A 22645-nucleotide genomic window follows, 5' to 3' on the forward strand; every position below is an offset into this window, starting at 1 on the left:
TGGCTTCAGTCCTTGAGCACTAGGATTAGGTGTACCTTAAGGCTTGTCTCCTTTGGGAGTCTCAAGCTTTTGCTCATCTCATTTCCTCATCTTGTCTTGCTGGTCCCCCAGTTCCAGGTGATGCATCAGGGAGCCCAGCAACCAGCTATTGCTCAGTTGCCTGGGCCACCCCAAGGAGCCTCCCAGCAGCAGCTGATGCAGAACTTCTACCAGCAGCAGCAGCAACAGCAGCAGCAACTGCTGAAGGCTCAGCAGAAGACATCTGTGGCAGCAGGACAGTCAAAGCAACAGGCTCCTTCCCATCCCCAGCCACAGGTGCAGCTGGCTGCTGCCCAGCAGCCCCCCCCTGCCCAGGAGCCTGTGGTAAGACTCGACCTGGGCTGAGAATAAAGGCAAAGGAGGCAGGAATGTGCAGTGAGGGCAAGGGGGACGGCGAGAGAGACCTGGGCGTTGGGAGACCTGGGCTGCGAACTCTCCTCCCCTCCATGATTCCGCTTGTCCCTAAGGCTGAGGCAGGTGCCTGTCTTTAGCCAGAGGAGAGTTGTTGCCCTTTCCAGTTGCCCTCTTAGCAAAAGGTTGAGAAGACTTTGAAGGCAGGGCCTTCTGAGAGGAGCCATAAGAGTGAATGGGATAATTTTTATATGCCACTCCGTAATACTTCTATTTCCATGGCATTCACCAGTTTAATGAAAGCTCATTTCCCAAGAACCTATAAGAAAGGTACAAGATAGGTACTCATCCCATTTTATAGGGGAGAAAACTGAGTCTCCCAGTTTAGTGACCAGCCAGTACTAGTGGCAGAGGCAGGACTCAAACCTGTGTGTCTGTGATCCCATATGTTTTCTCTGCACCCAACAGACTCGATGGCAGCGGTGAAACCTGTCATTCTTTTACCATCTCCATCGGAAATCAAGATTCTAGAAAAACACTGGTATCCTCTTCAGGAAAGACAGCCTATTGTTCTAGTGGAAGCCCCTTATTCCCTTCAGACACGTGCGCCTCGCACTGTCGTACGTGGTTTTTCTCCCCCAGCCCATGGCAGCTCATCGAGCAGCCCCCTAACCAGGCCACGTGCGTGGGCCCTGCCTCTTTGGGCCCCGGGCGAGAGCGGGAGGCCCTGAGCATCCGAGGGTAATGGTATTAGCCACGTTCAGCCCTGGGCTAGCGTGGGGAAGCCATTCCTAACTAAGCCCTGTCCGGGGGCTCAGGCCTTTGGAGCCCCGAACCACACACCCTCGGGTTGGAGGGAAGAGGGGACGTGGTGCAGCCAAAAAGACCTTTATGGAGAGGGCCTGGGTTCTGAGTACCAGATCAGATCACTCACTGCTCGCCTGACTGCAGACATCTCAGGCTTATTTCTGCCTCTCTAAAGTGACGCCTTGAGCAGCTGCCTAACCTGAGCATTTTCAGTGGATTCTCATTTACTGCCAGGGAGGTCTGCCTTCCTTACCATGGTATATCCTAACCACACCACAAAAAATGGCAACTCAGCATAGTTGAAAACTCCAAACGTAGAAGTAGGTGATGAGCTAAAAAGAGTTGTCAGACTTGGAGTCTGGAAGACTTGAATTCAAATCCTTCCTCAGAAACTTACTTCCTAGCTTTGTCACCCTGGGCATGTCTACCACACTCCCGACATGTTTCTTCATCTGGTAAATGGTTTAAAAAAAGAATTAATTTTTTGAAAAAGCGCAACTGTAAACATCAAATGAGATAGATATCATTTGCAAAGCATTATATAAATGTCATCTATACCCCACCATCATCATTATTATTAATATCTTGGACTTAGAATAGATTATTGAAGTTCAAAACAAAATTAAATCAAACTTGGGGTGGGGAGAAGGGAAAGGGAGAGAAAAAGAAGAGAATTTGAATATGAAGAGTTTTTTTACTTACTTGTAACTTACTTTATGACTGCAGAGTACTTGCCCTCAATAGTCTGGTAATATTTCCATTTAACGTTTAAGAAAATGAAGTCTCCAAGAGGTGATATAATTCTTCCAAGGTCACAACTAGTCAAGAAAAAGTCAGGATTTGAATCTAGGTTTCTTAATTTCCCAAGTTGAAAAAGTAAAGACCGTGTCAGGAATGGGATGTAGTATCATATAACTGTTAGGGTAGACTGAGGCCTGTGGTTCATTAAACTTTGAGTCTAGGCCCAGAAAGTCTATGTCCTATGCTACATGGAAGCCAATAAAGCTTCTTACTGCATGAATGGGGTTAACAAAAGGAAGGAAACTTTCTTGGCAGTAACTCATAGCAAGAATGATTTAGATACATTTTGATTCAGTGTTCTTTGAGGTTTCTTCTAATGCTGAATCCCATGATGTAACTATGAAAGCACTTTTAATATAGAAATCTACTGTCTTCCTCTCAGTAAAAGTCTTAACTCATAAGAGAACAAATGGTCATGAGCAAAAAGCAAACTTTTGCAGGATTTGATTTTTTCTTTTTCTTTAAATTTCAAAAATATTTTCTCAATTTCATGAAATAATATTTTTCAACATAACATTTTCCAGAATGAAAAGATCCAAATTGTCTCCCTTCTTCCCTCCCTCAATTCCCTCTTTTCAATCAGAGATGGTAAGCAGTTGGGTCCAGGTCGTACATGTGTATTTTCATGCAAAACATACTTCCATCTTGGTCATTTGTTGTAAGAACACAGTCATACAAAACCAGATCCCCCAGATAGAACCATAAATACACTAATGTGAAGAAAGTCTGTTTTGACCCACATCCATTCAACTCTCAACAGTTCTTTCTTCGAAGGTAGATAGCATTCCCTGTCATAAGTCCTTCAGGATTATCCCAGATCATTGTATTGCTGAGAGTAGCCAAGTTTTCACAGTTGGTCATCGTCCAATATTGCTGTTACTACGTACAATGTTTTCCCAGTTCTGCTTATTTTGCTCTGCATCAGTTCCTGTAGATCTTTCCAGCTTTATCTTAAGTCAACTTGCTTATCATTTCTTATAGTACAATAGTGTTCCATCACCAACTTGTACCACAATTTATTCAGCCATTCCCCAATTGATGGACATTGGGGGATTAGTTTCTAATAGAACTTGGCTATTTATGTGATTTGTTGCATGCCTTTCAAGTTGTTTTTAAATTCTATAAAGAGTCCTTCTCCAGTGCCACTTTAAGACATGTAGATGACCTTGGGCTCTTACAGGATCTGCTAACAGAGCCAAAGATCTGAGCTGGATCAGCTTCAAGGATCGGTCTTGTTCCTGCCCTTTAAGCACCAGCCTCATAATGTTCAGAGAGAGGTGTATCTCCAGAGTGGGCACTCAAGGAGGAAGAATTGTGAACCTAGGGTAACTTGGAAGGACTGCCTACATACCTGTGCTGGGTTTGGGTCCTACATGAGTGGAGGGAGTACCATCCTGGTGAAATTATGGGTCTTTAAAGCATTGAAATAAATTGCTTTGAAAGGGAGCAGTATTCAAAATGGCCTGTCCTTAATCAAACTCAGCCAGATAAATGTGCAGTGCCTTTACCCTTTCCTTGATAAAACATAGGGCCTTCTTGCAGAAATATGGGAATGATCAAGTTCCTTTATTAATGAAGAAAGTGGCTTTCCAAGAACAGATTTATAGGTATAGAATGAGAAATCAGTCCTGGAAGGGACGTTGGAGATCTCATTACCCCAATATCTTCATTTTGCAAATATGAGGAAAAACAGGATTCTGGGAAGGGAAGTGACTCATGTTGTTTCATAGGTGTTTCACGCTGTTAGGTAAAGATCAAGCAAAAATTAGAACCAAGTTCTCCTGTTTCCCATTACAAAACCTTCCCCACTACAACTCCTATCTCTAGTGTTTTCAAGATGACTTAAATCATTACTTGCTTCAATTCTAGAGGTAGATGTTGCCCCTGACCTTTCCTCCTTCATGACTTCCCAGTGTCAGGAATGATGAGAGACCTAGATTTATCTCATCACTTTATTGGCCCAATGTAGATTTGGCCACAATGTCTGGAGAAGTAGTCTTTGTCCCCAGCTGCCAGATGATTATATAGGGGGTCTCCCTCTGAATTATTTAAAAGGGGATATGCCTGGGACAATGATCTAATATGCTTTCTTTCCATACTTGCTTGGCATATCCAGGTGTGCCAGGATTCTAACTCTCCTTGCACGTCCTTTGTTCAGCTCCTAAATATACTTTCTTTGTAAACTCATGCTCCAGGTATGGAGCCCACCTTAATCAACATGCCTTTGTATGTTAGGCCAGTCATGTGGAATTCCTTATTGATTCTCAGGATCTCTGGAATTTCTTCTATTTCCTCTGGGAGGAAAACCAGGCTCTGGTACAACTTGATGTTATGAGGAATTTTGTCTAGAAGGCCATATCTCCTTTTCTTCACCTCCCCAGAGTAGAATATGAGCTCCTTGAGGGCAGGAACTGTTTCTTTTATTTATTTCCTTTTCTGACCCTAGCACCTAGCACAATGCCTTGGGTGTTAATAAATGTTTATTGAATCAAATACCATACTTATTTCTGTAGAGGGTCAGCATTGCTTTGTTCCTAGTAATCATTTCCTCCTCTGCAACCTAAATCCATTGGGTACAAGAATCCACCACCACTGATGTGAACTGCTTCTTACCTTTGGTATAAGACACCCATCCTCATAATCCCTTTTGTAAGTCTGGCCATGAAAACAACTAATGGGCTCTGTGATATTGTTCTTGTGTAGAGCAGATCACCTAGTTCAGTCAAATATTAATCAGTGCTTCCTGGACAGAAAACTTGAATTTTCTATTTTATTGGCTCCTCTGCCTCTGGCTAGAACTCTGCAGAGTAGGTCTGCAGTGTATATATAGCAACAGGGCTAAACATTCCCCACCCCAGTCCCTAGAAATAGTCCACTAATGCATGCTCCTCTTTCTTCCTTGTCCTAGGAGCATCACTCCTTCATAGCCGCCATTCTTCAGCCATCATTCAAACAAGCATTAGAGACTAGCCCATCTCTTTTGTTTATTATCACTATAGCATTGTTGGCATACCCTGCCTATGTGTTGTACATGCCCATTTCAAGCTTTATGGAGCTGGTTCTCTTGTCATCCTATCTATGGTCCCATGGCACTTGCACATTGGGTTATTGTTGTCATTTAGTCATTCAATTATTTCTCACTCATTGTAACCCCTTTCAGGATTTTCTTGACTAAAGATACTTGAGTGGTATGCCATTTCTTTCTCTAGCTCATTTTATAGATGATAAAACTGTGGCAAACAGGATTTAGTGGCTCATTCAACTAGTAAATATCTGAGGCTGGATTTGCTTGGGAAGATGAATCTTCCTGACCCTATGTCTAACTTTCTGTCCACTGCACCATCTAGCCGCTCTTGGTAGGTAATCTAAACATAAGGCAGCCAGGTAGTGGAAGGCCTGAAGGAGAGAGTGGGGCCAAGGGGGAGCTATACTACCTGACAGTTACCCTGTATGCTGTGTTATTGGCACAGCTGTAATTCTTTTATTTTTTTCTCCTTGGCTTCCTGCTTACCCTGGTCCCTCACTCCAATTCCAGCTGAAAGATTGCAGCTAATTAATATAACAACCCTGACCTCCCAGAAGGAAAGGTTGGAAAACTATGTTCCTTTTCCGGGCTTTCCTTCTCATTTCTGAAAAATCCTATTAAACTTTCCATAGTCTTGTGTGGGTGCCCTGTTTTGGAAGCAAAATGTACCTTGGGAGTTAAATGTGCTTTATCTCAGTTTCTTTCTTTGTAAAGAAGGTTTTTAAGGTTCTTTCTGGTTGCCTGCCTGTGGTATTATATATATATATGTATATATATATAATATGTGTGTGTCTGTGTCTGTCTGTGACTGTAGGTACATACATATCTACTTATATATGGGACAAGTAGGCAGTGCAGTGGATAGCGTGCCAGTCCAGGAGTCAGAAGTCCACTGTACCACCTGGCTCATCTTTTGGGATTAAAATCTGGCCTCAGTCACCGCTAACTGCTACTCTGGACAAGTCACTAACTCTGTTGGCCTCAGATTCCTCATCTGTAAAATGAGCTGGAGAAGGAAATGGCAAACCACTCCAGTATTTTTGCCAAGAAAACCCCAAATGAAGTCATGAAGAGTTGAATATGACTGAAATTACTGAACAAAAAAAATGCTCACATATCTCTACATACATATATATATATATATGTGTATGGATATGCTTGTATTTATACATATCTAATAGAGATTTTACTTTGTACTTCTTGTCTCTATGGGAGTGTAAGCTTCTTGCAAATAGAGATTGTTTCATTCTTTGTTCTCCTATCCCTAATGTCTCTGACAGTCAGTGCCTGCCACATAGTAGCGCTTAATAAATACTTATTGACTGACTGTTTCGTACTAAGTATTTTAAAAATATTATTTGGATGAAACAGAACTTCTCGTAACTTCTCTGGGCTTCATTTTCCCCCATCTGTAAAATGAGGTTGGGCTAGACAGTGTCTAAGGTCTCCCCAGCTCAATATTAAACTTAGCAACTCTACGGACAACTTATCCTATACCTGTTATGTGCAAGGTAATGGGCTACAAAGAGAAAAACTAAAGTCCCTAATTTGTGAGATAGTTATTTTCATTCCTGTAGCCAAGTTTTTATTCCTCAACTAATCTGAATTTCTTATATTTGAGCCAGTTACTAGGTACGTACGAGTTGACCATCCTTGACTTCCTTTTTCTTTTTTCTAAAACTCTTACCTGCTGTCTTAGAATTGATACTAAATATAGGTTCCAAGGCAGAAGAGCAGAAAGGGATAGGCAGTGACGGTTAAGCGACTTGCCCAGGATCACACAGCTAAGACATGTCCAACCCTGGCTCTCTAATCACTGAGCCACCTAGCTACTCCCATCCTTGACTTCCCTGGGGCTCTCCAGGCTGCAGTTTGGATGAGTAACCATGAGGTCGGGATGATTCTATATTCCAGAAAGTAGCAGTTGACCATGTAGGATGGCATCTCCTGTTAGTTCATATTGGTGACTGATAATAATAATGCCTATTCCCATAACACTATCAGGTTTACAAACCCCTCCCCCCCATGCCTCCTAGGTAAATTATTCATGTGTAATTATCCATACTTTATAGAGGAGGATCTCAATCTTAATCTCAATCTCAATCTCAAACTCAGAGATTGAATGACTTGCCCCAGGTCCCACAGCTTATGACAGGGCTGAGATTCAAAACCAGATCTCTCAAAGTCCAGTGTTCATACTACACTGCTCTTTTGGGTTATTTAATTGGGCTCCTTACGCTTAGGGACTTTCCCCAGCATTCAGTCCTTTCAGCTTTACCTGGCTCCTTATGACCCCATTTAGAGTTTTCTTGGCAAAGATAGTGGAGTGGTTTGCTATTTTCTTTTCTGACTCATTTGACAGATGAGGAAACTGAGGCAAACAGGGTAAAGTGAGTTGCCCAGGGTTCCTTAGCTAGTAAGTATATGAGGCTGGTTGGTACACAGGAAGATAAGTCTTCCTGACTCCAGGCCCAGGGGTCCATCCACTGTGCCATCTAGCTGCTCATCCCTTCCCCCTGAAACGACCCCACTGATCCTGTGTCTGTCTTGTTTGTACAGTCACTTGTGTGTTGTCTCCTCTTTGGAACGTCATCTCCCTGAGAGCGAGGAATGTGTTTGGGTTTTTTCCTATCCTGTGCTTAGCACAGATCCTGGTACATAGTAGGTATTTAATAGATGTAGTAGACTGCCTGATGTTCATGGTGACCCTCTAAAGGTTTCCTGAGAAGGTTCCCATTCATATGCTATCAATTGATGTCAGCCTCCATGCCACGCTTGATATTTTCAGAGCCATTTACCTAATGGGAGAGGGAAGGCACAGTGTGGCCATTATTTGGCCATTCAAGTCCTCGGGACAGTTTTCAAACAATGCTTTTTTTTTTCTTTTCCTTCCTTTCCTTCTTCACCTTCTCTTTTCCTAGCAGAAACAAGCACCAATAAGACAACAAGTAAAAGCTCAGACCACCCCACCCCCTGCCATCCAGGGGCAAAAGCTTGGATCTCTCACTCCTCCATCATCCCCCAAAGCCCAGCGGGCCGGACACAGGAGAATCCTCAGTGATGTGACCCATAGCGCTGTCTTTGGGGTCCCTGCCAGCCAGTCGACTCAGTTGCTCCAGGCGGCTGCAGCTGAAGCAAGCCTCAATAAGTCCAAGTATGTGCTTTCTTTCTTCCTTCTGTCTTCCTTCCAGCTGTAGGGAGCTGAGATGGGGAATGGAATGTTTAGCTATCTACAGGAGCCTGAGTGATTGTGAAGGATCCAATGCCATGGTCCTCTTCTTTCCAGGAGAGCTTATGACATCATGGGTTCTGAATGGACAGCCAGCCCATTTCAGACCCCCTCAGGGATCAGTGATAGTTAACTCTGTGCTTGTATGTCTCCGTGACCACTTCCAGGAATGATCATTTCACCAATATTTAACTGGGGGCATCTAGGTGGCACAGTGGAGTCAGAGACACCCAAATTCAAATCTGGCCTGAGAGAGTTGACTAATTAGAGAGCCTCAACCATCCCTCTTTGACCCATAGTGGAACAATCAAGTCGTAGATCCATTGTGTATTAGGATTCTATCAGGGGACATCCAGACAGGATCCATCAGAGACAGATCCCCTTCCAGGGTGGCAACTGCTTTTGTGAACAGAAAGATGTTTGGATATGTATGGCATTCTGTTCCTGTTGCCTGATTAGGTTGACAATGCCCAGCTGTGGCTTGGTAATTACAATGTCCTTACTCCACAGGAGTGTTTTTGGAAGGCTGATTTCTTCTGGCCCTTCAATCTTTGGTTTCCAAGATAGATCCTTAGTATACTTATTCTGCCATCTGAGAATATAGGGTAATTGAAGTTAACCTGGTGGGAAGTAACAGCCTCCTCACCCTCAGGGCTGCCCACTGGTTCATTTTTAAATTAATTGTGGATGTTCGAAATTCCCAAGTTTGAGTGGCACAATGATCAGATACTGTGACCCTTCCAGAGGATGACACCTAGTCTCAGAGGGCACCTTGAGGGCAACTCCTATCACCCAGACCATGTAGTACTCTTTAGCTGATGAATCTTCTGGGAATTATAGGCACAGAGGAAAAACAGAATCAGATTCCTGGGTCATCTTGAGGAAAGATGGCTCCATTTGTCAAGACGCATTTGTTTCAAACCAAAAAGAGCTGGTTGGTGAGGGTTTTGTGTGCCAGGAGAATTGGCGATGGGAAATCTTATATTCAGTGTGTGAAAAATGTCTTTACCTGAAATAGAAATTAGGTGAGATTTCCATTGGGATATTAAACAGCACTTTTCAGAGAGCCCAGGCCCATTGCTGCCACAAAATCCCATCCAAAAAAAAGACATTTATTTGCTTTGGCTGTTGATCCTTCAACGCAACAGGATCCAAAGAACAAAATTAAAGGAGGCCCAAAGAGTAGAAAGAGACATGGTTTAGCCTGGTGGGGAAGTGGAATATAAATGGCTTTTAGCCTGTGACTAGCAATGATTTACAAAGAACAGGTATAAATAGAATCAGAGATCATTTCTACCAATGAAATATTAAAAAATGCAGAAGTCCTTTAATGTTTAGTAGCTTCTTTATTATGGTCTCCAGAAGAGGCATGAACAAGAAGTAGAAAAAAATAATGTGAGGAGAGGTTGCATCTACACTGGTGGAGAGAATAGATAGATATTATTATAATGGGTTTCTCAAAATATTATTCTATATCTTTGCATTGTTAACATATCAAGGGAAAGGATGAGTTAAGAGGAAAAAACATTGGTAAAGCATTGGCAATGCCCTATGAAGCTCAAAAACCCCTGTAGGTTCTTAAGAGGTATAGGAGACTGCCTGGATAAAAATGGCACCAGTCTTTTACAAATGTATCTTTGTGTGATGCTTTATGATATGTCTAAGGAAGCCTACGACATCCTCCTGTTAACAAAGACACTCTTCTACCTTGATGTCAGACAAAGGACTCATGAGTCAGGGAAAGGACAGGAATGTTTCTTGGGATCATGCGTTCAAACTGTTCTGACTCATTCTGGAAGACAAGTTTCCCATTTGTGCCCTTTTCCAAAGAAGATTCAGTTGGAGGTTCAACTCCATGAGCCCCATAACTCAGCCTCTCTGGTCCAGGAGGTAATAGGATCAATAGCACATAGTGATTATGTTGAGACCCCAATAGAATGCCCCATTCTGACTGAAGAGCCCTCCGTCTCGGGTCCAAAAGATGGATTCTGCCTGAAAGAAACCTTTCTGAGAGTGGTGTCCAGGAATTCATTGTGACTTGACTTCCTGGTTCATCAGGGCATTTAAGCAGTCCCCCTGGAGCTGAGCTTCTGATACAAATTTTATTCATTTCTTAAAATAATCAAAACTTAGTCGGAAAGCTCCAATGGTTCCTCTCCTTTAGGATAAGGTATATACTCCTCTGTTTAACATTTATTTATTTTTAAGCCCTTATCTTCTGTTTTAGTACTAATTATAAGACAGAAGAGTAGCAAGGATTGGGCAGAATTAAGTGATTTGTCCAGGGCCATACAGCTAGGAAATGTCTTAGGTCAGTTTTGAATTCTGATCCTCCTGACTCCAGGCCTGGTGCTCCATCTACTGGGCTACCTCACTGTCCCTTCTGTTTAGCATTTAAAGCCCTTCCAAGTCTGGCTCCCACCTATCTTTACAGAGTGATTAAGCATTATTGCCCTTTGGGCACACTCTGTGTAACAGCCAAGTTAACCATTGTTGCTTGTACACAATATTCCATCTCTCACTTCTCTGGCTTTGCACAGATTCCGGTCTCCATCTTCCTCTTCCTACAACCTCCCTCACCAGAAAAAGAAAAAAATCTGCCTGGAATTTTCTTCTTTCTTAGCACCTCCTCCTGGAACTCCTAGCATTTTATAGAGCTCAGCTCAAATGTTATTTCCTCCAGGAGCCTTTTCTTGATTCCTCCATTTGTTAGTACTCTCTTCAGTTACCATTTATTTATTTTCTTTGTTGCCTATATTAACTTATCTGTGAACCTGAACTTCCCAATATAATACAAGGTCTTTGAGGGCAGAGACTTTTCTTATTTTCTTATCTGTATCACCAATGTCTGGCACAGGACCTGAACCAGAGCAAGCATTTAATAAATGTCTGTTGATTAATTGGTCTATCTCTCTAAAGATTCAGATCCTATAATCCTCTTGTTCAGCTTTTACTCACCAGTTTTGTTTCATGGTGGGTTTTATTTGGGGACTTTTAGGTCTGCATCCACCACTCCATCAGGTTCTCCCCGGACCTCTCAACAAAACGTTTACAACCCTTCTGAAGGCTCTACTTGGAATCCTTTTGATGATGATAATTTCTCCAAACTCACAGCTGAGGAGCTACTGAACAAGGACTTTGCAAAACTTGGTGATGGTGAGTGGCGAATGCTTTCTCATGTTCAGTAGTGCAAATTATTCATGCTGAAAAACATTCCACAGGTAAGAGAGCCAGGTAATGGCTGGCTCCCACATTTTTTTTTTGCCTACATAGCTATTCACATATGAGCCTTTCACTCCATTTCCCTTGCCAAGAAATTTTTGCATATAAAAGTTTTGAAGTTTAGAGATAGCAAACACTTGCTTATTATACTGAATTCTTACCATCCTTAAAACATTATGATAATCTGTGCTGTTACAGTGAGGAAAGTTAGGAAGACTTCAAGGAGCATCATGGTTCAGTGAAATGAACACTGACACTGGTTTCAGAGGACCTGGGTTCAAATTCCATCTCACTTATTACCTTTGTGACTGTGGGAAAGTCACTTAACTTCTTCCTATCTCAGTTTTCTCATCTGTCAAGTGGGGATGCTAGCAGTAAGTCCTACCTGCCAGGGTTATTATAGGGGCTAAATGAAATAAGATTTATACAGTACTTAGCACAGCTCCTTGTGCATGATAAGTACTTAGTAAATGCTCATCTCCTTCCTTCCTTCCTAGTAAGTGTAGGAGCTACAAAATGAACCCAGATCTCTTGACTCCACATTATTGACACCTCTTCCCTTTTAAAAAATTATTATGCAGAACACACTTCCATACTGGTCGTTGTTGTAGGAACATACTCAAACAAAACCAAACTCCCCAAATAAAATTGAGAATAAATTGATGTGAAAGTTAATCTACTTTGATCTACAACTGACTCCCAACAGTTCTTTCTCTGGAGTGGATAGTATCCCCTCCCTTAAGCATTGGGCCAGATCATTGCATTTCTGTGAATAGTCATGTTTTCACAGAAGATCATCATACAGTATTGCTGTTACTGTGTACAGTGTTCTCCTGGTTCTGCTTATTTCACTCTATATCAATTCATGCAGATGTTTCCAGCTTTTTCTGAAATCATCTCGCTGGTCATTCCTTATAGAACAGTAGTATTCCATCACCAATATGTACCACAATTTGTTCAGCCATTCCCCAATTGAGGGACATCCCTTTAGTTTCCAGTTCTTTACCACTACAAAAAGAGCAGCTATAAATGTTTTTGTATAATTTAGTCCTTTTCCCATTTTTATTATCTTTTGGGGATACAGATGCAGTAGTGGTACTAACAGATCAGAGGGTATACATGGTTTTATAGCCCATTAGCCATAGTTCCAAATTGCCCTCCAGAATGGCTGGACCAGTTCACAGTTCCACCAACAGTACATTAATGTTCCAATTTTGCCACATTCCCTCCCAACATTTATCACTTTCCTTCATTGTCATATTGGCCAATCTGACAGGTATGAGGTGGTTCCCCCTTCCAATCCTCCCAACCCCATACCTTCTGTCTTAGAAGCAATACTAAGTATTGGTTCTAAGGCAAAAGAGTGGAAAAGACTAGGCAATTGAGGGTCACACAGCTAGGAAGTGTCTGAGGACAGATTTGAACCCAGGACCTGCTGACCCCAGGTCTGATGCTCTATCCATTGAGTTACCTAGTTGCCCCCACAGCACTGACTCTTTCTATAGCACTATGTTGTTTTCATACCAACAATGACAATCATAAAAATAATAATAAACTTCATTTGTAAAGAGTCTTCAAGTTTACAAAGCTGTTTCCTCAGAAGAGCCCTGTGAAGGTAGGATCTTTGCTTTCTCTGTCAAGCTGAGGGATTTCTGACTGTTTCTCAGTGTGCTTACCTCTAGCAGCTTCTTTCTCTCCCACACCCCAAATTATCTGTTCTTCTGTACATCAAAGGATCCATGACCACTTGGATGATACACCTTTTGACATACAGACGGCAAACACCCTTGCCATTGTTTTAGTTTGAGCAGGTCTTTTCTGTGACCTTCCATAGATTCTCCATAGTTGAATCCATCCAGTGTTTTGGATTTTCTTTAACCTGCCTTTTAAAATTCCACAAGTACTAGAGTAAAACTCAGGCTCTCTATCTTTTACCTCTTATCTTAAATATATCTCCCACACATCTCTTTTTCCAGTGATATATTTGTGGAATAATATAATTTATACTGTTTTGGGAACTGATTATCTTCTATCTACTCTCTATTTACCTGTTATCTCCTTCATTTAGAATGTAAACTCCTTTGAGGAAGGGATTATCATTTTCTTTGTAGCCCTAGGGCTTGCTACAGTGACTGGCACATAGTAAAGAGCTTAACATTTGCAGTGTCATTGACTCCAATCCATCCTTCACTCAGTTGACAGTGATTTTCCTAAAGCACAAATCCAACCTTGGCACCTCCTCAGTGAATTCAGTGGCTCTCTGTTACCTTCAGGGTCAACTATAAACTCCTTGTTTGGCATATAAAACTTTCCTAAAGTGACTCCTTACCTTTTGAATCTTCTTACCCTATTCTATCTTCCAAATAGTCTGCCTTTCATATATTCCACTTTGCATCTGCTGCCCTCACTGTTTGGAGGCATGCAATCTCCTTTTATTACATGATGATACTGATAATTAGAGAAACTTTGAAGGAAATTCTCTGTGCTGTGATCAAGGAGTATTATGTTATTTTTAGTATATTGTGTAATTATATAATATAATACACACACACACACACACACATATATATTGTACCTTGATGGCGAACCTTTAAGGCTTGCTTCCAAGACAAATTCCACCTCTGAAGCTTAGATGTTTACTGACTACATGATTCTTATCTGGGTTCAAAACCTTTTTTTGGTGGTTAGTGCCTCTGTACCCTTAGAGAAATTGCTTATTTCTTTTGGCCTCAGTTTCTTCATAAAATTAGGGGATTGGAAATCACTTCTAGCCCTAGTTCCATGATCTCTTTTTCCTTCTTATAATCAATAAACATGTAGAAACTCATCTCCACAGCTTTTATTCAAGTATGTGACTGAATATCTGATCTATGTAGAAAATGATTTGTAAAAGAGTTCTTGTTCACTTCTCAATTTTTCCAGGATGTCCTCAAATGGTTGTAAATCATACCCAAGACTTATGAGAATATAGACAGGAGAAAGTAGTTATATAATAAGTTGGTAGTTAGTGAAAACTTTTCAAGTGACTTTTTTTGTTGAAGGGTAGGAATCTATAATTGTTTCTTTTGGAAGGGTAGAAATGAGAGAACGATATAGGATTGACATAAAGAAAAATGTAATAATAACTGAAGCCATCCAAATATAGCTTTGACTGCTGCTTTTAGAGGTAATAGGTTTCTTCTTGCTGAAGGGTTTCAAGGAAAAACTGGAAAGTCATATCTTGGGAGTATTGTAAAGAGGATTCTTGACTAGGTGTGAGTTGCACTAAAGGACCTAGGATGTCCCTTCTAGCTCTTTGATTCTGTAACTCCATGGAGCCCAAATCGATAGTGTGTGTGTGTGTGTGTGTGTGTGTGTGTGTGTGTGCATGCGTGCATGGGTGTGTGCATGTACGCACACGTGTGCAGGCCATGTGCATGCACATGCCCATGGTATTTGTTGGCGTTTTGCATGTAAAGCACCTTCTGTCTCTCTTCTTGAAAAAAGTAATGATAATATATACAATTTAAGATTTCTGGTTAGCCTACAAATCTGGTTTCTTGCATTCCATAATTCTTAACCCAATTTTCCAATTGATTTTTTTGTCTTCCACTTTGTCCACCTTTTCATTGAGGTCACTTTGTACTGAGGTGTATGTTGACTAGATCTGGAGGATCTTATGTATTTCTTAGTAGACTTTCCCCTAATTCTACTACAACAAATGTTCATATATAGATTGCAGTTGTCTTTATGATTGCCTTTTTTGTTCATGCTTATCATGAAAATGTTGATGTACGTTGATCAAGTGTCCCATGAAACTAAGGTTCTTGTTGCCTTTGGGCATCCAGTTAAAAACCAGCTCCTTTATCTGCCCCTCCAAGGAGAACTCGTGGGCCATTTTTGTATCACATATTGTGGTTTCATTTTTAGAAATGGCCAATATTCATATGATCCATTTTCTCCAAAAGTATATCAATTTACTGATAGATGAACAAAAATTATGCATTTAGTGGACTGGCAGTTAAGTTGGTGTTGATTCTCAAAATTGTATATCCTCCACTTTCTTTTCTCACTGCTCTACCATATCACCATAGATATGAAAAGTCTTTCTGTAGGACTGAGGTCCCTTTTGCATTGTTTCTTTATCTTATGGGTTGTGTAATAATTAAAATGGTTGGGTGTCATAAACTGTAGTGAGTTAAAATAGTTGAAGACTTAAATTGTCGTAGATATGAGTGGATGAGTAAATTGTGACCGCAGAAAATATGTTTTCACTACAGTGTCTTGTTTTAAATCAAATATAAGGTGGTCGCCAGGGAAATATTCCCAATTATGAAATATACCCAAGTCAACTGGGTTTTATAGAGATTTTAATTAATTAATACAATGAGGAATTAAAGAAAGAGAGAAAGAGTAAGAAAGGAATAAGTATGAAGGGCCTTAAGCCAACATGGCCTAGACCTGAGTCTTAAAAGAGAGATCAGTCAGTCCTTAATCACTCACCACAAGATCTGTTCAAGCAAGGATTCAGACACCAGTTCAGCCAGCCATCAGACTCTCTTCAGAGCCTCCTTAGAGACTCTTCTTCTCAATAGCCTCCTTAGAGACTGTCTTTCCAAGAGACTGGTTCTGTCCTAATATAGGGAATTTTCTCCTATGTCACCTCCCCTAAGTTCTTCCATCTACCAATCACAGTAGACGTTTTCAAAAGACAGACCATTCTTAGTCCACACCTAAGAAGGTGTAAATTTTTGAGTAATTCACTCCAGGAAAGCTCTGAGTAAGTTTCTCAGCTCTTTGTTCCTTGTAAATTCACAAGTTGCTTGACCTTTATAGGTACTTATCTTAAGAACTTTTTGCCTTATTATAAGTATGGGTTTAAGTACTTTTCATTGTTCAGAAAAGAGTTTACAACTTTATCTTCCCCTAGGGCAGACTTAAGTAGGTAAAGTAGAGTTCTCACATTTCTGATCTAAGTAGAGTTCTCTGCCCAAATAGGGAATAGTCTTAATCCAGTCTTATGAAGTAGGGTCTGGGAATTTTTAAGGTTCACAGTTGCCATGGTCAAGGAATTCATTGTCTATTGGTCAGCCTGTTTCCAGTGAACCTCCTTTCACTTCCCAAAGCCGGTGCTCAGATATCAGAAAGTCAACCATTGGGTCCATTCTTACAGCTCATCAAGTTTGGTGTTATATTCTTTGATACAGGGGAATAACCTTCAAGAATCTAATATTTCCATGCTACAGTGATGTGTAAGAGTTGGATTTTATCAAGATTTTGTGTCCTCTTAGTCTCATTTCTTATTTCTAATATAGAATGGATTGGGAATTTAAAAGTTCTTAGGACTCAGTGGAAAATAATGGAAAATATGCGCTGTATTAGATCCTGATGCTTTTTTCCAGTGTACAAATAATAATAGGAGCTTGTGTTTATTTTTCAGTAATATTTTCCCCAACTACATGTAAAACTCAAGTTTTAAGGTTTCTTTTTTTAAAAAACTGAGTTCCAAATTCTCTCTTTTCTTCCCTTTCCCTTCCCTGAAATGGCAAGTAATTTAAAATGGGTTATACATGTGTAGCCATGCAAGATATATTTCAATATTAGTCATGTTGTAAAATGAAACAGATTAAAAAGCAAAAATAAAATCATTTTTAATATGCATTCATATGCCATTAGTTACTTCTCTGGAAGTGGATAGCATTTATTATTATAAGTCCTTTTGAATAGTCTTGGATCTTTATATTGCTTAGAACAGCTACATCATTCACAATTGATCATCATACAGTATTGCTGTTAGTACATACAGTACTCCCCTGGTTTTGCTCATTTCACTTTTCATCCATTCATGTAAGTCTTTCCAGGTTTTTCTGAAAGCATTCTGCTTGCTATTTCTTATAACACAATAGTAATTTGTGTTTATGTATCGCTTAAAAATTTATAAAATTATTCTGTATAACAATCCTGTAAATTAGATGATACAACTATTGTTATCTCCATTTATAGATAAGGAAATTGAGACATAGCAATTGAAACTAGAATTAAAGTGAATTGACTTTTGCTTATGGACTTTGAATTTTGTATATTATTTTTTTCCTGCTCAGAGACTCCCCCCTCCTTGTTTTTGACTATGTTACTCAAATTTGAGGTTGCAGATGAGTGAGATGTCATTATAACATCCAAGAATAAAGCAGGAACATGATTCTGCCCTCCCCCCAATCTAGAATATTAAATGTGTATACTTAAAGCCATTTTCCCACTGAGTTATATGTTTTGCTACTTAGGTAAATCTGAAAAACTTGGTGGTTCAGCAGAGAGTTTGATCCCAGGCTTTCAACCAGGTCCAGCCACTACTCAGTCAGATGCTTTTGGCTCCACCTCCTTTTCTACTGGAACTGGTAAGGCTGATTAATGGTTTAAAACAAACAAAGAAACAAACAAAACGAATCCTCTTGTTGCTGTCATATCCTTATGGTGTGTCCAGCCAGCCCTGTATCCTTCTTGTGACTCATGGTTCTGAACACAAGCTGCATGAGTGAAAAGGGGTGATAGTTAAAGAACTTGTGAGTAAGACATAGATAAGTAGATTAACTGAGTGAATGAATTGCATTTGTGGATTTTTATGGGTGAATGTTTTGAAGGATGAGGCAGCCATGGCTGATGGCACAAGCTTGTAATTCCAGTTACTAGGGAGCTAAGGCTGGTGGCTGTTTTGGTTTTGGAGTTCTTACCTGCAGTGAACTATGCTGATTGAATGTCTGAAGAGATTAATATGTTGAGCCCCCAGGAGTGGAGAGCCATTAAAGAGGAGCAAACCAACTCAGGTCAGAAAACAAAATTATCATGTGGATCAGTGGTAAGAATCAGTATTTCAGTAGTTCCTGAAAATTCTAGCCTAGTCTATGCAAGATGGGGAGACCTAACTTCTTTTTTTTTAAGGATTTGCTAGAAACATAAATAATGTACGGAGATGAATGTGTTACTGCTTAAAGTAAAGGAAAAAGGTGATCTAACAAGACAAACCAGAGTTCTTTTATAATGGTTATTTTTCTCTTTTCTGGGTAAAGGCTTAAATATTTTTGCTCTTTGCTAGCATGAAATATCTAACATGTGGGCAGGAAAATTTTTTCCTCTCTAGGAAAGGTTTTGGTCTCTCTTAATCTCTCAGGGATGAATTTAAGAAGCTTAATTGTTGTTAGATGTTTACTTCTAAACCAAAGACTCTATTCCTTTGCATATAGAATCTTTGCATTAGATCTAGATTCTAATGTTTTCTCTTGGATTTTGTATCCTCATCTGGTCAGTCACCAGCTAGTATTCTTCCCACCCACTTTCTGCTTGAAATGGAGGTGAAGTGTGGGTAAGAGTGAGTGTGTGAGTAAGTAGTGGTGACTTCTTTTTTTTTTTTAATATATTTTATTTGATCATTTCCAAGCATTATTCATTAAAGACATAGATCATTTTCTTTTCCTCCCCCCCACCCCCCATAGCCGACGCGTAGATCCACTGGGCATTACATGTTTTCTTGATTTGAACCCATTGCTTTGTTGATAATATTTGCATTAGAGTGTTCATTTAGAGTCTCTCCTCTGTCATGTCCCCTCAACCACTGTATTCAGGCAGTTGCTTTTCCTCGGTGTTTCCACTCCCATAGTTTATCCTTTGCTTATGAATAGTGTTTTTTTCTCCTAGATCCCTGCAAATTGTTCAGGGACATTACACCGCCATTAATGGAGACGTCCATTACGTTCGATTATACCACAGTGTATTAGTCTCTGTGTACAATGTTCTCCTGGTTCTGCTCCTCTCGCTCTGCATCACTTCCTGGAGGTTGTTCCAGTCTCCATGGAACTCCTCCACTTTATTATTCCTTTTAGCACAATAGTATTCCATCACCAACATATACCACAATTTGCTCAGCCATTCCCCAATTGATGGGCATCCCCTCGTTTTCCAGTTTTTGGCCACCACAAACAGCGCAGCTATGAATATTTTTGTACAAGTCTTTTTGTCCATTATCTCTTTGGGGTACAGACCCAGCAGTGCTATGGCTGGATCAAAGGGTAGATATTCTTTTGTCGCCCTTTGGGCATAGTTCCAAATTGCCCTCCAGAATGGTTGGATCAATTCACAACTCCACCAGCAATGAATTAATGTCCCTACTTTGCCACATCCCCTCCAGCATTCATTACTTTCCTTTGCTGTTATGTTAGCCAATCTGCTAGGTGTGAGGTGATACCTCAGAGTTGTTTTGATTTGCATCTCTCTGATTATAAGAGATTTAGAACACTTCTTCATGTGCTTGTTAATAGTTTTGATTTCTTTATCTGAGAACTGCCTATCCATGTCCCTTGCCCATTTATCAATTGGAGAATGGCTTGATTTTTTGTACAATTGATTTAGCTCTTTATAAATATGAGTAATTAAACCTTTGTCAGAGGTTTCTATGAAGATTTTTTCCCAATTTGTTGTTTCCCTTCTGATTTTAGTTACATTGGTTTTGTTTGTACAAAAGCTTTTTAGTTTGATGTAGTCAAAATTATTTATTTTACATTTTGTGACTCTTTCTATGTCTTGCTTGGTTTTAAAGCCTTTCCCCTCCCAAAGGTCTGACATGTATACTATTCTGTGTTTACCCAATTTACTTATGGTTTCCTTCTTTATGTTTAAGTCACTCACCCATTTTGAATTTATCTTGGTGTAGGGTGTGAGGTGTTGATCTATTCCTAGTCTCTCCCACACTGTCTTCCAATTTTCCCAGCAGTTTTTATCAAATAGTGGATTTTTGTCCCAAAAGCTGGGATCTTTGGGTTTATCGTATACTGTCTTGCTAAGGTCGCTTTCCCCCAGTCTATTAGTAGTGGTGACTTCTGACTGTTATTCCTCTGCACCTCTCCCCTTTTTTGGCATGCCCACCCTTCCTCAAACTCCCCAAACTCCATTCAGTCATTCCCCAAACTCCATTCAGTCAATCCTGGTGCTTCAACTGACAAGTATAGTGATTTTTCACCACAAAAATGTTGGGGATGCTTTTGTTCTAGAGCAAGCTTAGAACAAGATTAGGGTATTTGATGAATCAGGAAAGGAGCAGATGGATTATTTTCATGAAATAAATTGTTTTCAAAAACAGTAAGAAGAGTTAGAGGCAATTTAAGGAAGAGCAGCATAAGCAATATAGTATAGCAGTAATAGAATTTAGAATAAACACTTTTTTTGTTGTTGTTGTATACTAAGGTACTCATATACTGACTCCTTGCTTTACTCTTCAGCCTTATATGTTCCCAATTCACTTTATTTGAAAAATTAAACAGTGAAATTCATCTGCTAGCATCATTCCATTTCCTCCCTTCATGCCTTAATAAGCACTGGTATTCTCTCCTCACTTTAACTTGTAATCCCCAGGCTTTCTTCAAGACTTAGTTTAGATGCCATCTCCTACATGAAATCTTTCTTGATTCCTTTTCCCCCTCCTTTGCCAAATGTTATATTCTCTCTCTCTTGAAATTTATTTTTCTTAACTTTGTATAGACCTTGTATTTATATTTCTGTATATACACTGCACTTCCCCAACAGAATAAGCAATTTTGGTTTTGTATCTCTAATGCTTAGTAAACTGCATTGCCCATAGCTGACACTTTAGTATTGACTTGAGCTGAATAAAATTGAATTAAATTGAAAAGGAAACAGATTTTAAGAATGCCAATTAAAGTGAAAACCAATGAGGGGTATTGGTCTAAGAAAAAATGAAGAGGTATCTAAAATGAGACCATCAACAAAATTTATTGACACTTGCCTGCTGGGTACAAGATAATATGCTAGGTACTGGGGAGGTATAAATGAGCAAAAGATACAGCCCCTGCCCTGGAGATGACGTGCTTTCATAGGATCCCATTCAATGATGGTTTTTCTCCACCTGGAAAAAATGTAGCAAAATACATTCAAAATGTATGGGTAACCCATACCCCTAAAATATGGGTAACCCAACCTAGCCCTAAGCAACAAGATTTATCTAGTCATTGACAAAGCACCAGAGTTTATTTTTTTCCTCCAAGTTTCTAATCCATTTAATTCTGCTAAGTAGAGATGATTATCCATGTGTTTGTTTAGAAAGGATTTTTAAATGTTTTATTTTTGAAATTTATTTCTCTGTACTTGCTTCAAAGGCAATGAATGAAATTCTGACAAAACCCCAGAATCTCTAGAAGTGTATATAGGTCACTGCCCTTCCAAAAACTCTTGGCTTCCTCAGAGACCAACATGTTATTGGATGGACGTAGAGAGCATTGGTCCTTTGTATCTCCCTTTCTTACCCAAGAAACAACACAGAATGCAGATTTCAAAGACTGACTTCAGAAGAACAGAAGGAGAAAAGTCAACTCAGTTCTTTTTATATCTTCAATTAGTACATCTTAAAACCCTTATTTCTCACATTTGAACTCTAGTGACACCAGAAATCCAAGAAACTTGCAAAACAATCTGCTGTGCAGTCATTAAATGGTTGAACTCAGAATCTATCCCAAGTTTTTTTAATTCTTTTAAAGTTTAATTCCAATATTTTAATATCTATCAAGTTATGTAAACACACACACACACAATCCTATAACTATAGAATTAGAAGAGACCTCAGAGATCCATCTAATGCAACCCACACTTACTTAAGAATCCCTTCTGCTACTTGATCCAAATGTGGATGAGCTTATGCTATCTGTAAAATGGGGATAATAGCACCTACCTCTCAGGGTTGTTGTGAGTATCAAAGGAGAAAAGAATTATAAAGTACTTAGCACCAAGCCCTAGCACATAGTAAGTACTATATAAATGGTAGCTATTATAGTTATTATTATTATTATAGATTTCCAGAAAAGTGGAACTTATTCCCTACTGTGACTGGCCATTCCAGAAAGACAGATGGAAAATCAACAAACATTTGTTTAGCGATTACTGTGTTCAAAGCTCTTTTGCTAGATAAAGGAGATGCCATAATAAGTAATACACAGCACTTGCTTTCCAGAAAGCTTAGTTATACAACATAGCTTAGTTATACAACAAAGTTGCCACAAAAAGTTACATAACTAAGTTTAAAATATTTTGAAAGGTTTTCATTTTTACATTTGTTTATCTATGGCCTTTCTTTGGAGAATTCCCTATTTTCCCCCCTTTTCTTATTTGCCACATCTTGATTTTTGACTGTCGCA

General features: G+C 39.8%; 1 protein-coding gene across 21 annotated transcripts in view; it reads left to right on the forward strand.

Annotated features, from left to right (window-relative positions):
* The window catches only part of AAK1 (AP2 associated kinase 1), a 259638-nt gene that overhangs the window by 191850 nt on the left and 45143 nt on the right, over positions 1-22645 (forward strand). For 13 of the 21 annotated variants that reach the window (XM_007476256.2, XM_007476268.2, XM_007476258.2 and 10 more), the window contains exons 13-16: positions 112-363; positions 7945-8177; positions 11251-11408; positions 17735-17848. In XM_007476256.2, coding sequence (XP_007476318.2) covers positions 112-363; positions 7945-8177; positions 11251-11408; positions 17735-17848 — 757 coding nt within the window. The remainder of the gene's footprint in view (positions 1-111; positions 364-7944; positions 8178-11250; positions 11409-17734; positions 17849-22645) is intronic. The other 8 variants (XM_007476257.2, XM_007476270.2, XM_056813439.1 and 5 more) reach the window with 4 other exon arrangements.

Source organism: Monodelphis domestica, chromosome 1, assembly GCF_027887165.1.
Source record: "Monodelphis domestica isolate mMonDom1 chromosome 1, mMonDom1.pri, whole genome shotgun sequence".
Lineage (NCBI taxonomy): Eukaryota > Metazoa > Chordata > Mammalia > Didelphimorphia > Didelphidae > Monodelphis > Monodelphis domestica.